Raw genomic sequence first — 14,302 nt, 5'->3', positions numbered from 1 at the left:
GCAAAGCTGCTAGCGGCGGGCCCCCCTCCCTCCGCATTGCAGCCCCCAAGAAGGAAGTCCCATAGCAGTCCTGTCAGACCTGTGACAGAAGGCGCCAGAAGGGAGGGTCAGGAAAGGGTAGGCGCCAGGGTCTGTGCCAAGCAGGCAGGAGGGAGGGAGGGTGGCCGGCACCGCTGGGGCCTCCAGCCTGCTTCAAAGGCACCGTCCCCAGAGGGCGGGAAATGAGCGGTTCTCTACCTTTCAAGTGACTCCTGGGGGGCCACGGTTTATTCTCCTTGACTTGTGAGGCTGTAAAAGGCTTCCCACCTCCTTTCCCTCTGCTCTCCTTCCCCTGACTCCAGGGCTGGGAGGGGGTCTCACTCCCCAAACTCTCTGAAGAGACAGAAGATGAAAAGGATTAACGCCTTGGTGCAGCCCACGTGCTCTGCTGTGTAGCAGGACAGACCCCCTCCCCAGGCCCGAGCAGGGCCTTCCCAGCTCACCCAGGCAGGAGAGGGGACGCAGGCCTCCGTGCAGTCCAGGAGGCAGCCTCACACCTGGACCCCCACCCCCAGGGCCATGAACGACCCGGAGCGGCCAGGAAGCCCGAGCACTCGGTAAAAGAGAGAAGGGGCCCTGGACATGGAGGGCGTGGGGAACCGGAGGGAAAGACAGCACAGAGCAAAATGGGAAAAGGAAAGGAAGTGAAGAAAGACAGAAAACGCAGGAAGCACCAGAGCAGCACACGCTAAGTGCAACAGCCAGGCATGGGAGACCATGGGTCATCTGAAATGCCCAGGCATGTCCATGGAGACAGGAAGTACATTCGTGGTGGGCTGGGAAACGCAGGGATTGGGAGGGTGATGGCTAAAGGCTACAGAGTTTCTCTGGGGTCATGAACACGTGCTGAAATTGACTGTGGTGATGGTGGCGTAACTCGGTGGAACAGACTCCAAGCCAGGGAAGTGTGCTTGAAATGAGTGAGTCCTACCGTATGTGAAGCGTGTCTCAACAAAAGCGCTATACAAAAGAAAGCTAGAAAATGACAGAAAATAGACAAAATGAGAAGAAAGGAAAAGTGATGGATGGCAAAGAAGGAAAGCTCATGTCTGTTAAAGCACCTGCCACGTGCCAGGAACTGTCCTAAACGCTGGTATCCTTGATTCCATTTTACTCTCACAATTCTGCAGAGTAGGTCTGATAACAGTCATCATTTTACAGGTGAGGAAACTGCAGCTCAGACTGTCTGTGACTTGTCTAACATCACCCAACCCCTAACTAGGGGAAGACCAGGGCTCCTATCAGTTTCCCTAAGTTCCACCCTGAGGCAGGAAGACACCCCATTAGCCTTGCAGTGTGACTATCAGGCGCAGAGGGCGGGGGACAAGGCAGCTGGCAGCAAGGCTCCAGTGCAGGGGGCAGGGAGGCCCCTTGGTATGGTGGGGTGGGGGTGGGGAGCGGATGGGGAGCAGGGTGCAGGATACCAGCTGCTCTGGGCACTTGTGCCAAGAGTGTTCGGGAAGGCCCCTAAAGAAATACTGGAATCAACATGCCAGAGGTTAGTCTATTTCAGAACCCAAATGATATGAGTGGACAAGTTTGGGGTAAATTATGCAATGCTTCCTTTCTGAGCAAAGCCACTTCTTAAGAAGAAGCGTGTATACATTAGTCATGCAAACTTTTTACTGCTAATGGGATCCCAGCCTCCTCTGCCAGACCAGACTGGACTTGGAGCAGAAGATAAAGCCAGCTCTGCCCTCCCCCAGCTCCCAACCTCAGGTCAAACTGGGTCACGGCAGCATGGAGACACAATGGACCACATCCAGGTTGTCCGAACTCTGGATCCCCATCCCAATTCCAGGATCCTTTCACCACTCCTGGGGGGCGTGTGGGGTGACTCTGTGATTCACAGCAGGCTGTGGATTCCCCTGGTCAGACCTGTTGCTGATGCTGCTAGTTGGAGGCAAGCCCTTTAGTGACGTCAGAGTTAGAAAAAGGAACCAGGAATTTCTTAGCTTCCACCAGGTTCCAGCAACTTCCCTCTGAGGCTGGGTTCCCTGATCTCTTAAGCAGGGTGGTGTTAGTCACCTCTCTGGGCTCCTATGGACCTAGGACAAGACATTTACGCATTCAGCCATTCACTTATTCATTCAACAAGCACTACTGAGCACACTGCCAAGCCCCGTGCTAGGTGTTAGGCAGGAACCAGCACAGATGTGGGCCTGCCCTCAGGGGGCTTACAGTCTAGGGGAGCAGACACTGCACAGATAAGATGTGCCAAGAGGGGTGAGAAGCTGTCCTGGGCTGGGGGGAGGCGTGGCCTGGGGACAGAACTGAGGGGTACAGAAGAGGAGGCAGGGAGCAGGGCGAGCTGGAGGGCAGGGCCTCGTGGGTCAGGATAAGAACTCGGGGTCGCTTCCAAGAGCACCCAGGGGCAGAGCTGAAGGTCGTCCTGTCGGAGGAAACATTCTCGCCAGCAGCTGAAGGAAGGAGGGCGGATGGGAGGCAGAGGCCCGTGAGGGGAGAGGGCTGGCTGCAGGGGGGCACCTGTGGCTCCCTGCCTCCCTCCGCACCTCTTCTCCTTCCTGAGTTCTGACTCCCACCTCTGGGCCTCAGGGAGAAGGGCAGTGGGCACAGCGACCCTGCAAGGAGGTGGAAGACTCCGTCTCTAGAGAGACGCAGATACTCTGTTGCTCAGAAAGCTTATCTCCCTGCCTTGGGAGACAGCATAGGGTGGCTGAGTATATGGGGAAGGACTCAAGAGCCCTGGGCAGGGATTCAGAGAAACAGGGTCTACTTCTAGCCCCTCCCCTAAGCTGCTCTGGGCCTCAGGTTGCTTGCTTCCCATCTGCTCTCTATGGGACTAGCACTGAGTCTGGGCTGAACTCAAGTCCATTCAGCGTTTCATCATGGAAAGAGCCTGGCTTTGAGATCAGATGGGTTTGGGCTGGAATCCTAGCTCTGGACAGATGAGGCAGTGCGGCCAATGTCAGCTACATTGCTCCTAGCTGAGGGCCCACATTCAGAGAACCACTGCCCTAGAATAACATCCCCCTGGGACAAGGGCCTCTGCCTGGCTCAGCGCGACACCCTCAAACAGTGCTGGCATGTAGCAAATTCTCAGCAAGTGCGCGCGAATGAACTCATAGGGTGGTTTGTTCTGGTGAGGGTAGAAGGGGCTGGAGGGTGACTGTGGGCCTGGGGATGGGGTCAGGAGGTGGTCAGGGGTAAACCATGAAGGACCCCTAATCCTCATGCTAAGTCAGGGAGCTGGGGCTTCTGACAGCTGCACATGGGCCCCCAGAGGTCTACATCCTCATGGTGGAACTTGAGAACATTATGTGGCAAAAAAGACTGCATATGTGATTAAGTTAAGGATGTTAGGATGGGCTAGTTATCCTGGGTTACCGCAGTGGGCCCTAAAGGTAATCACAAGTTCTCTTAATAAAGGAAGGAGGCAGACGGAGAAGAGGAGGAGGAGACTTGGCCACAGAGGCAAGAGGTCAGAGTGATATGAAGAAGGGGCCACAAGTCAATGAGCTCAGCGGCCCCCAGAAGCCAGAAAAGGCAAGAAAAGGGCTTCTCCCCTGAAGCCTCCAGAAGAAACCCGCCCTACGCGCACCTTGGTCTCAGTCTCTGGTCTCCTGAACTAGCAGAGAAGAAATCTGTGCTGCTTCCAGTCACCAAGTTCACAGTCATTTGTTACAGCAGCTCTCTCTTGGGACCTAACCCAGGCCTGTTTCCAGTAAAAGCAGTGGACTTTACTGAGCAGGGTCATTGGAGCAGAGGGGATGAGGCTGGGGACCTGGGGTCAAAGATGGGGAGAGGTGATGAGGGGCGAGCTGAAGAAGACCACCTCGGGTCAAGAAAGGGCAGACAGAGCATCCTGCTGGGGAGGAGGCTGCAGGTCGGCCTCAGGGAGGAGAGGACTGTCCAGCTCAGCCACTCTCTCCTGGAGTCTCCCCTTGGCTGACTGTGCGACGCCCCTGCCCCGCCCCCCATTCCAACCTCCCCCACCACCAACCAAGGGCACCCAGCCCTTTGGCAGTGATAAGGGTTTTCTGCCAGGTCAATGCTGGGTTTTGCGCCCAAATGGGGAGCAGAAAGGACATACTATCGGTCATCAAGGAAGCTGGGAGCCAACCTTACGAAAGGTCACACAAGTCCCCAATCACCCTGGCAGCCTCCACTGGAAACGCAACCTCTGGCTCTCCCTGGCTTCCTGAGCTCCCATTCCCAGAACCATAGACGAGGCCCTCCAGCTGGTTCACCACCTCCTCCGCCGGAAGCCTGTGCTCCGCGGCTGCTGCGTGTGACCCGGGCAGGCCCAGCCTCCCAGTTGGCCAGGGTGGTGCTGACGATCGGAAGAGGAGGTGGACACTCACTGCCCGCCACGTGCCGGGCACCGGGGGGACCGTCAGTGGCGGGGCAGCTACTTGTGCTTCTGCTCAGATCTTGGCTCTGGCTGCGCCACTAGCTTGAGTTCCTTGAACAAGTCACTCCTCCGAGCCTCGTTCCCCCCACCTGTAACGTGAAAGCTAAACACCTACTTCACAGGACGGTCCGGGGAACTGCTGCGGCCCTTGAGTCTCACGGGGCCCCGGCACCCCCGCCTGGAGGGCCGCTCCCACCTGCACGTAGGGCTCAGCTGGGAGGGCTGCTCCCGGGCTCCCTGGGCCGTCACTGCCTCCTCTGGGTGTGCTGCACGCTGGATGTCAAGGCTTAGCACATGCAGCGCTGAACCATGCCATCTGTTCCTCAACCAGACCGTGAACAGTTACAGGTGGCGAGGGTGGTAGCATGCGTGGGGGACCGGCTCTATCTCCCTTTGCAACCCAGCACCTGGGAGGGGTGGGGATAAGACGCTGTCACAGAAAGATCAATATACAGAAATAACAGCCAAGGTAAAACTGGCACCTAACGGGTGTTGGATGAGGGCTGGTCACTGCCAGGGCAGTGCTTACTGGGTGTCTCCCTGAGGATCTGGGGGTAAAGGCAGCCTGTTAACCCGGGTCCCACTGGTTAGCGCAAGAGCAAGTGGAATGATGGCCAGACTGAACTGTGTCGGCGGCTTTCTCCCGAGTGTACACTCCATGCCTTGTCCTTTGCTCTGTGAACTAAACTAGCTTTGTACTTAAGACTGCTTTTCCTGAACGAAGCAGTGTGCAGGACAGGGTCATTTCACCCAGTGTCAGACCTCTTGATCTGCACTTTGGAGAGATGTCTTTGGGTGGCTTGGAGGATGGATTGGACAGGGAGAATCTAGAGGCTGGGAGGCCTGGAGGAGGCTGGATGCAGGAGCAATGAAGCTCATTCTGGAAGGAGAGCAGGGGACAGGGGAGGGCCTGGGATCCACATCGAAGGGGGGACACTCCACACCCAGCTGCTGCAAGGGCCAGAGGGACACAAGGCCAAGGAGGCCTGTTGGGCAGTGGTCATCCAAGCTTTTTTCTCGAGTCCAGTGCTCAGTGCTCGAGAGCAGACAAGTATCCTGCCAGGGCGCTCACAGAGCTTGTTCGCATCCCTCGGCCCCCATGTGCTTCGGGTGATTCTGGGAGGCGAGCAGGGCAGGCTGCTTGAGGACAAACCCCATAATCCATGAGAGGATGACGCTGAGGCCCAAGAGGGGCAGAGGTGTGCTCAAGCCACAGAGCCGAGACGAGGCTGTGCAGCAGACTTTCCAAATCTGTCTGTCAAAACAGATGCCAAAATGTCACTTCTGCATCCCTGCTGCCCAGCACAGTTCCTGGCATGGGATGGGAAGTTGACACATGTTTGCAAATGAATGAATGGATGGGTGGGTGGGTGGATGGATGGATGGATGGATGGATGGATGGGTGGGTGGTGGATGGATGGATGGATGGATGGATGGATGGATGGATGGATCACTCACACAGACCAGCATTCTGGGGGGCAAAGGTATGGTCTGTGGGAAGAGAAAGGAGGGTGACTTTTTCTGAGCATTTGTATGTGTCAGGGATTCTACCGGCATCCTTCACTCCCCTCAACAGCTAGATGGGGCTCACTAAGCCCTGTGAAACTTCTCTCCAAGCACGAGCTTTCTCGAGCCACTCAAGTCTTTGGGGAGGTTTCCCTTAATACCTCTCAGGGGCTTTGTCACAAGTGAGTTTATCTCAACCTCATTCTGACCTTATCTTTCCAGCCAGGGTACCTCTCGAGGGTGGAGTCTTGGGGCCTCCTCTCTCCTGCATGCCCTGTGTCTCAGACATGCAGTGGTCTCCAAGCCCACTTTTTTACTAGCCTCCTAGATCTTGCTCTATTCTCTTCCCTCTTACGGAGCAGTCCCGCATCCCTCTTCACTGATGTCCCCATCTCATTTTTCAGGTCCGCGTCTGAGGGGACAACCAGAATCCTCTCTCCAAAGCACACCAGTGATTGGGTTGCACCCATCCTAACTTCTAATCCTTCTATCTTCCCCTAAGACCTAAATTACAATGCCCAAGCCTGGCTTTCAAGGCTGCGTCTTCCCGATGCATCCAAACCTCTTTCTTCTCCCACTTGAGCACTCCACAAAGTAAGAGCTGGTGCATAACAGGTGCTCAAGACTGTGGGCTGGATGGGGTCTCTGATTCAAGCCCCCGGCGGCAGCAGTAGTGCATGGCTGTTTGAGGGGTGTTGGCGGATTTAAGTGAACACCTATGACCACCAACTAAGTGGGCAGAGTTGAGCCTCACACTCAGGCCCCCTGATTGTAAGGACGAGGTAGCTAGTAGAGAGGGCCCACCAGTTCTGAGTCAGGGGCACTCTGTGCAGATGCCAGCTTTGTGTGTGGGGCCCTGGCAAAGTTCTCTGAGATCTGACTCGCTCCGTTTGAAAACGGAGGTCAAAAGTTCTACCTGAGGGGGCATTCAGGAGGATGAAGTACCTCAGGGTTTGCAAAGTGCTCGTGAAGGCTTCCCAGCTCGCAGTATCCGAGGCAGCACCTGAGGAATGGCTGTCACCCTGAGGGAGACCCTCCCCTCCACCACGCTCCTTCCCGCACGCAAACTGCCGGGGGAGTTACCTGTCTGCGGCTCCCTGGGGGGCCGTGACCTCAGTCCCACTCCACACCTGGAGCCTCAGGGGCCTCTCTTCCGGCCACCTGGGTCCCCGGCCCGGATGCCTCACCAGCTGAGAGCTGTTGGACCCCAGCGAAGTCCTGCGGGCGTCGTGGCCAGCGGGGCTGCAGCGGAAGAGCTGCTGGTAGGCCGTGCGGAAGTCTCTGTTGAGCGCGGCGTACAGCACGGGGTTCAGGGCCGAGTTGGCATAGCCCAGCCACAGGACCACGTCTTCCACGGTCTTGTCGACAGCGCCGTCCCCTTGCAGCCCCCGGTAGACGAACACGGTGAAGTAGGGGAGCCAGCAGACGATGAAGGCCCCCATGACGGCCGCCAGCGTCACCGTGGCTTTGTGCTCCCTGAGCGTGGCTGCCCTCCACGGGCCGACGTTGTGGATCCTCCTGGCCTGTTCCCGGGCGATCCTGAAGATACGGTAGTAGGTGATGCACATGACGAGCAGCGGCAGGTAGAAGGTGACCAGCCCATCCACCAGGCCGTACACCAGGTTTACCTGGACTTTGCACTTGGGGATGGTGTGGCTGTCACTGTGGTTCTCAGGCCTGCTGTTCCATTCCAGGTGGATGGACAGGAAGGACAGGGTGATGGAAATGACCCAGATTAAGACCAGGGAGATGGCGACCCGGGCCGGGGTGACCAGCACGGGGTAGCGCAGGGGGTCTGTGACGGCGCAGTACCTGTCAAGGCTGATCATGAACAGGTTGAGGATGGAGGCCGTGCAGAGCATGACATCCAGGCTGGTATAGATGTTGCAGAAGACCTTGCCGAAGCTCCACTGGCAGGACAGCTGGTAGAAGGCAGAGAAGGGCAGCACCAGGAGGCCGAGGAGCAGGTCAGTGATGGCCAGGGACACAATGAAGCAGTTGGTCAGGCTGCGGAGCCGGCGGTTCAAGCCCACCGCCAGGCAGACGACCACGTTGCCCGCGATGGTGATGAGGATGAGGAGGGTGAGGACTACGGTGACGGTGACCTTGAATGCAGCGGGGTCCAGACAAGAGGAAGAGGCTGTGCCATTGGACGCCATCCTGGGTCCCTACAGCTCCTTCCCCTGTGCACCACCCCCCCCGCCCCCACCCCGGGCCCACGGTTGCTCCTCTTTCAGCTCCCCAGCAGATCAGTTATGTCCACCGCTGGGCTCCAGGCTGTCCACCAGAGCTGAGAGAAGTATCCAAATGTGGGGAGGCTCCAGGGACCGAGCTAGTGCTGTTTTTTCTAGAATAAATAAAATGATCTCCAAGAAGGTGGGGGGCATGAGTAGGAAGGAAGATGAAGGACATCTAGTTCTCGAAGCGAGTTTCCTGGTTCAAACCGCAGTCTTCAAATCGCCTCCAACAGAGCAGGCTTCCTCCCAGGACTGAACGCATCTCCACTCGCCAGCTTTTGCATGGAAACTGAGGCACTGGGGCGTGAGTCTGGAGGTGGCTTTGGTTTTATCGGGGAGGTTTCATGTGGAGCTATGGCTGCAGCCTTCTCCATGACGGATAGCTGCCCCCATCCACGTGATGGGGTTCCGGCACGGCCGCCTTGCCCTCTAGGGTCCACTGGAGAGCGTGAGCTAGAAACACAAAGATGGGGTTTTCAGCATGTTGAAACCAGACCGAGAGAATTCAAAATAAACACTTCTAGACCTTGACCTCACTTCAAGACGCCAGGAGGCCAGTCCGGCATCTCTCCTTAGAAGGGACCAGGGCAATCGGGATGCACAGTGAGAGGAGGAAGGGAGACGGGATGCGAGGGGCTGGCCACCAAGTCATCACAGGAGGTACAGCAGGACGGGCTCATGTTTATACTGTTTATATTAGAGATTCTAGACACAGACGCTACGCTCGGAGAAAACGGGCGCTGCATCTGCTTGGCCACTGCTGGTTCCCAGGGCCTGGCTCCACCGGTAGGCATTACGCCTATGATGGATAAATGATAAAATGAATGAAAAAAATAGCCAACATTAATGCACTGACTCTGCCAAGTGCTGAGAACAGTGTTCTACACTCTCGCTTTATCAGACGTCAACATATTCTGCACAAGAAGCCAACCAGCTTTTTCAGGAGAGGGCCAGCTAGTGAACATGTTCTGTTTTGTATCCTGCAAGCTCTCTGCTGCAATTTACTTAACTCTGTTTCGTGTGAAGGCACCTCCACAGACAATGTGCAGATGAGTGACCCTGGACGTTACTATGGACACTGAAGTGTGAATGTCACATCGGTTTCATGGGTGGCAACATCTTCTTCTCTTGAATTTTTCTCAAACTCTTTAAAGCAATTTCTGGGCAAAAAACGTAAAATTGTTATTCTTAGTTCACATGATGCACAAAACCAGAGAGGACCAGATCTAGCCTGCTGTCCCAGTCTGCCAACTGCAGCCCCAGCCCGGCTCTGGACATCTCTCTAAACCTCACTTTCCAGGTCAGTGGGTGGGTGCAGACCTCAGTCAGTCTTTCAAACGGCTGCGTAACAGTCTGTGGGGTGGCTGGCTGTGGTTTATCACCACTCTAACATAGGTATTTTGGTGGTTTCTAGTTTCTTCCTTCCTCCCTCCATCCCTTCTTCCTTTCTGCCTCTGGTCCCACATCAAACATCACTCCAATGGAATACCTGCAGATGCCATGCTTCTTTTGGTTAAGTATCTGGTTAAATTCCTTCTTAGTGGTGATATTCTATGATTCTGATCCATGCAAAACAAGCTGAGGCCCTGCTTGATTCCTGGATGCTTTCTTTCAAGCGGACCCTGGTTTTCCAGAGAACAGCCAGCAGCAGTCTCCTGGGGTCTGGGAGTGTGCAGAAAATCAAGCTGACAGAGGACCTCCTCTCAGGAAGGAGCTCAACGCCATTTGACACAGACGAAGTCTCTCTCTGGCTCTTGGCCGGGAGTGGTTTTGCAGTCTGAATAAGAGAGGCATCGTTTAATCGCAACCGCTATGTCGGCACAGGGATCACGGCTCCTGGTCACCTTCTGCCACTCCAGCTGGCTCAGCCACCTAGCCTAGCAGGCTGGGCCTCCAAGTATTATTTTTAGAAGATTTTTCATTACATAAATAGCCCAAACAGTACGGCTGTTACTGCCACACTTAACTAACTTTGGAGGGGGTAGCAAGACTGTTTGGTTTGGATTTTTTTTTTTTTTTGAGAACCCCTATTTCTGATCAAAATTTCCTCTGAGTTTCCTTAATAGCCAGGTTTAGTTATTTTGAACAGATGTTTTAGTTAACATTTGAAGACTTTCAAATCTGAATAAACCGACCTCTCATATAATTAAAAATTAATTCTTCTTTCGCTCCCTCCCTCCTTCCTTCTGTCACCTCCCTCTCCCTGCTCTTTTCAGCAAATATTTCTTTCAGAACTGACCACGTGCCCAGTGTTGTTTGAGGTGCTGGGGCCACGGCCACAACCACCACAAAGAAAGCGCTGGTTCCTTTCTTCATGGAGTTCCTGGAGTTTCAAAGAACAACCACCTCGGTTGTGTTTCTATTTTACAGTCCAAGTCCCAGACGTTTCCAGTGACCTTTGTGAAGGCAGGAGCTTTCGTGTGGAGCTTTGTGGGTAGAATGATGGCCCTAGAGGGTCATGGCCCTTGGGGTCACAACCCCAAGATCACTGTCTTCACGATCACCATCGTTGTTACCATCACAGCTAATATAAAAAACACTTTCTTGAACCTTCCTTTCAAACTTTAAAAGCAATGACATTGCTTATTGCAGTAAACCAAGGGCGCTGAGGTATACAGAAGGGGCCAACTGTTTGGATCATTGCATACCCAAGCCCTCACACTGGGAAGGTGACCTTTGCTGACCGTTTGGTGTTACGGGGACCATCCATTCTTTCTCCGAGGCTTTGCCCACACCAGACACATGTAGGACACTGTTCTGACACTTCCTTTCCTCATTTCTTTCAAAATCTCTCCTATATAGTGGACACCCTTCTCGATCACTTAGATCTAATGCCTTCTGTTGGGAACCTAGGCTGTGGCAATAAACCACCACCATCATGAGAAGAGCCATGAGCAAGGAGGTCTGCGTTAGCAGGCTTGCAAGTGGCAAACGATGGGAGATGATATGAGTGTCCATCAGCAGGGGAATGGTTTGCCCCAAGATGAAGCATCTGCACTACAGCAGAGTCCTGGGCAAGGCGATTTCACACATATTAAATGAAAGATCTCGGCCTCACAATGACTGCTCATAAGGGGAATCTGTTGCTATTTAACAGTTGAGGAGAGCAAGGCTCAGAGAGGCCCAGTGAAGTCACATCCCTAGTAAGTGGCCGGAGAGCCTGGATTCAGACTCAGCTCACGTCCCTTCAGCTGCCTTCAGGCCCAGTCTTGCACAGACTTCAACTTGTCCTTCTAAGTGGATCTCAGCAGATAGTCCTGTAGTTGTCTCCCTCACTCTGCCATTCAGGCACCCTGACTTTGGCCCCAATGCACCCAGTCTCTTCCCTCCTGATTTTGCCTTTGCTGTCTTCTTCACTTGGAGTCCTGTCCTTCCTTATCTTCAGTCAATGATGCCCTTTTCAAGGCCTAGCTCAAACACGGGTCCCCACACCCTCCCCCACCATCTGAAAGCATGGTGTTGTTTTGAAACCTTTTGAAAGCCAACATGGTATAAAGTGAAGAAGACATTATCTTAGGACCCATCTTGCTAACGGACGCACAAAATAAATCAAGATAAAGCACAGATGCTCAGATACAGTTCACAGCTTGATGCTGAGATGCTGAAAGTGGCTCCCAGGAAAGGAGCTTGGGGGGGCGTGCATGCAGGCTGCCTCTATAACAGCTCACCGCCAAACAAACCTGAACACTATTTTTGCTTTTCATCTTTTTTTTTTTTTTCGTAAAAGCAAAAATCCTCCTTAGATTTCTTTTGGTACAAAACAGGTACTAATGTAGGTCTTTTGTGAAAGAGAAGTGAGGTAAAGCAAACTTTCAAAAAGCAGAGGGATCCCTGTACCTCTGTCTTCCTGAAGCCTGCAGGCGGGGGCACCCTCTCCTGTACTTTGTGCTGAGTTATAGTGGTTCAGACCGTAAAGAATCTGCCTGCAATGCAGGAGACCCAGTTTGATCCCTGGGTGGGGAAGATTTCTTGGAGAAGGGACTGGCACCCCACTCCAGGATTCTTGCCTGGAGAATTCCACAGACAGAGCCTGGAGGGCTAGAGTCCATGGGGTTGCAAAGTGTTGGACTCAACTGAGCAACTAACACTTTTACTTTCACTTCATACCGTTGGCACCTGGCTTTGTTAATACGGCTCAGTGTCTGTCTGCAAGCAGGGCCTGGATCTAGACCACCTGTCTCCAGCTTCCATCCACCTATCCGTCTGTCCTTCCATCCATCCATCCATCCATCCATCCAGCCAGCCAGCCAGCCAGCCAGCCAGCAAGCAAGCATTTCTTGTTGTCTAAGGGAGAGGCCCAGGGTACACAGAGTGAGTGTGAAAATGATATGGAATTTTCACTGAAACCAGCTTCAGCCACTTCCTGTCCCGGTCTTGCAGGCTGACCACAGACATTGCAGTTGTGTGTCTCACCCTGCCTCCTCTGATGTCGTCTCCGTTTTCGCCCTAAGAGCCTCTGAGAAAAGCACTTTCTGAAGAATTTGCTCATGGGTTGCTGTGCCCCTTACTGCCCCCGGGGAGGTTTCTGACCTTCATCTACAGTCCTCACCTGGCAAATTCAGCCATAACAAAAAGCAGTGGCCTGCTCAGAGTCTGATTCATCACTTCAAGAACCTCTGGGAGGCCATGGTGGTCAAGCAGCCTCAAGAGCCGCCACAGCTGAGTGTGTTAGAGGCACTCAGTGAGCTCACAGATGTGTATTAAACCCACTGTGCTGGGCTCTGCATGGGGAAGTCTGCTTGGATCACCTCTGATGACCAGCCTCGGTCATCTCTAAGTACAGATTTGACGTGACTTTCAAGGTTCTGTGTGTCCTGGTTTTGTCTTTTCTCTTTAGCTTCAGCTCCTGCCTGCCTGGTGCCCTTTAGTTGGACAACACTTGGAGAAATAGCTCTGGTGGCATTTGATTCCTCCTGATTTTAAGAGTCCTAGGCCCATTATGACTCTGTGCCTTTGCACATGCTATTCCCACTGCCTGGAATGCCCTTCTTCCCTTCCATGCCTGGGGAACTCGCACTCTTCCCTGAAGACCTGGCTGTCTCTGTCACCTCCTCCAGGAAGTCTTTCATAGTCTTCCAGCGGCACTTGCTTCATCTTCTCTCACTTCTGCTTCCCACTTATACCCACCTCTGGTAGAGGCTTGTGATTTCTGGGGTGCACAGGAGAGAGAGGTTCTTTAACTTTCCACTGGGTAGAAATCTGAGTTTCCAGGGCCCTTGGAAAATTCTCCTCCTGGATGTGGTCCTTGGTGATTCCTCATCAAAGTGTGTCTCCTCATCAAAGTGTGTGTGTGGAATGCGCTGTGGTGGGTGGAATCTGGAACACCATGACCCTGCTCAATCCTCTCCTGTGACTGCAAAGAAAACAGGGCCTTGAAGTGTTGAAGGTCACCCCCCAGCAGAGGTACAGCCCAAAGGCCCACCAGGTCTGCCTAATGCCTCAACTCCCCTCTCACTGCTGCCCACCCACAAAATCCTGCAAGAGATGCCACTGACAGTCTATTCTATTTGCCAACAGAGGAGAGAAGCCATTTAGAAGATTAACTAGTCTGGGGGTTGGGGTCTTCTCCCATCAAATTTTATCAAGCTGAGCCCAACACTTTTCTTTCCCTTTTCACTGAGAGGTGAAATGAGGCTCCCCTTTTGCAGTTTAAGTACCTAAACCCCCAGGCAAAGCCACTGGGGGAGTAACTAGCAATTTGGGGGAATCAGTTAAAGCTCCTCTGGGTTTCTCACTCAACCTGGAAGATGAATCCAATTCTCCAAGCAATCATTTACAATAGGAAAAGAAAACGATATTCAGCAGGCAACCATTGTGTGCTAGGGGAACACACAATGGCTTCTGGGGGAGCCAGTGGGCAAGTCTGTGGAGTAGGTCATCTGACCCTTATTGTGCAAAAATTGACATGCCTACAAGTGAAAGGACATCCAGGGTCTGAAAGACAAGGACTTTGACATTGGAGGAATCTGGATTTTAATCTCAGAACTGTCATTTAAGAGCTTGGTGACCCTGGGCATATGACTGCAACCTCTCTGCGCCTTAGTTTTCTCTTTTGTAAAACAGGGGTTATATGTCCTTCCTCACTTGGTGGTTGTGAAAATGCAGAGAGCAAAGGTGTGTAAAACACTTTGTGCCTGGCATATGG

General features: G+C 53.6%; 1 protein-coding gene across 1 annotated transcript in view; it reads right to left on the bottom strand.

The window, feature by feature from the left end:
• The window catches only part of LOC120860973 (histamine H2 receptor-like), a 28,607-nt gene extending 14,801 nt beyond the window's left edge, over positions 1-13,806 (bottom strand). Inside the window, exons 1-2 of the mRNA XM_040236676.1 lie at positions 13,285-13,806; positions 7,004-8,610 (exon numbers count right to left, since the gene is read on the bottom strand). Of these exons, the coding sequence (XP_040092610.1) occupies positions 7,004-8,079 (1,076 nt within the window). The 5' untranslated portion in view covers positions 8,080-8,610; positions 13,285-13,806. The remainder of the gene's footprint in view (positions 1-7,003; positions 8,611-13,284) is intronic.
• Between the last annotated feature and the right edge of the window lie 496 nt (positions 13,807-14,302).

This window comes from Oryx dammah, unplaced genomic scaffold (assembly GCF_014754425.2).
Source record: "Oryx dammah isolate SB20612 unplaced genomic scaffold, SCBI_Odam_1.1 HiC_scaffold_11210, whole genome shotgun sequence".
Classification (NCBI taxonomy): Eukaryota; Metazoa; Chordata; class Mammalia; order Artiodactyla; family Bovidae; genus Oryx; species Oryx dammah.
The sequence above is the reverse complement of the archived record's forward strand: the minus strand, read 5'-3'. Positions and strand labels throughout refer to the sequence as shown.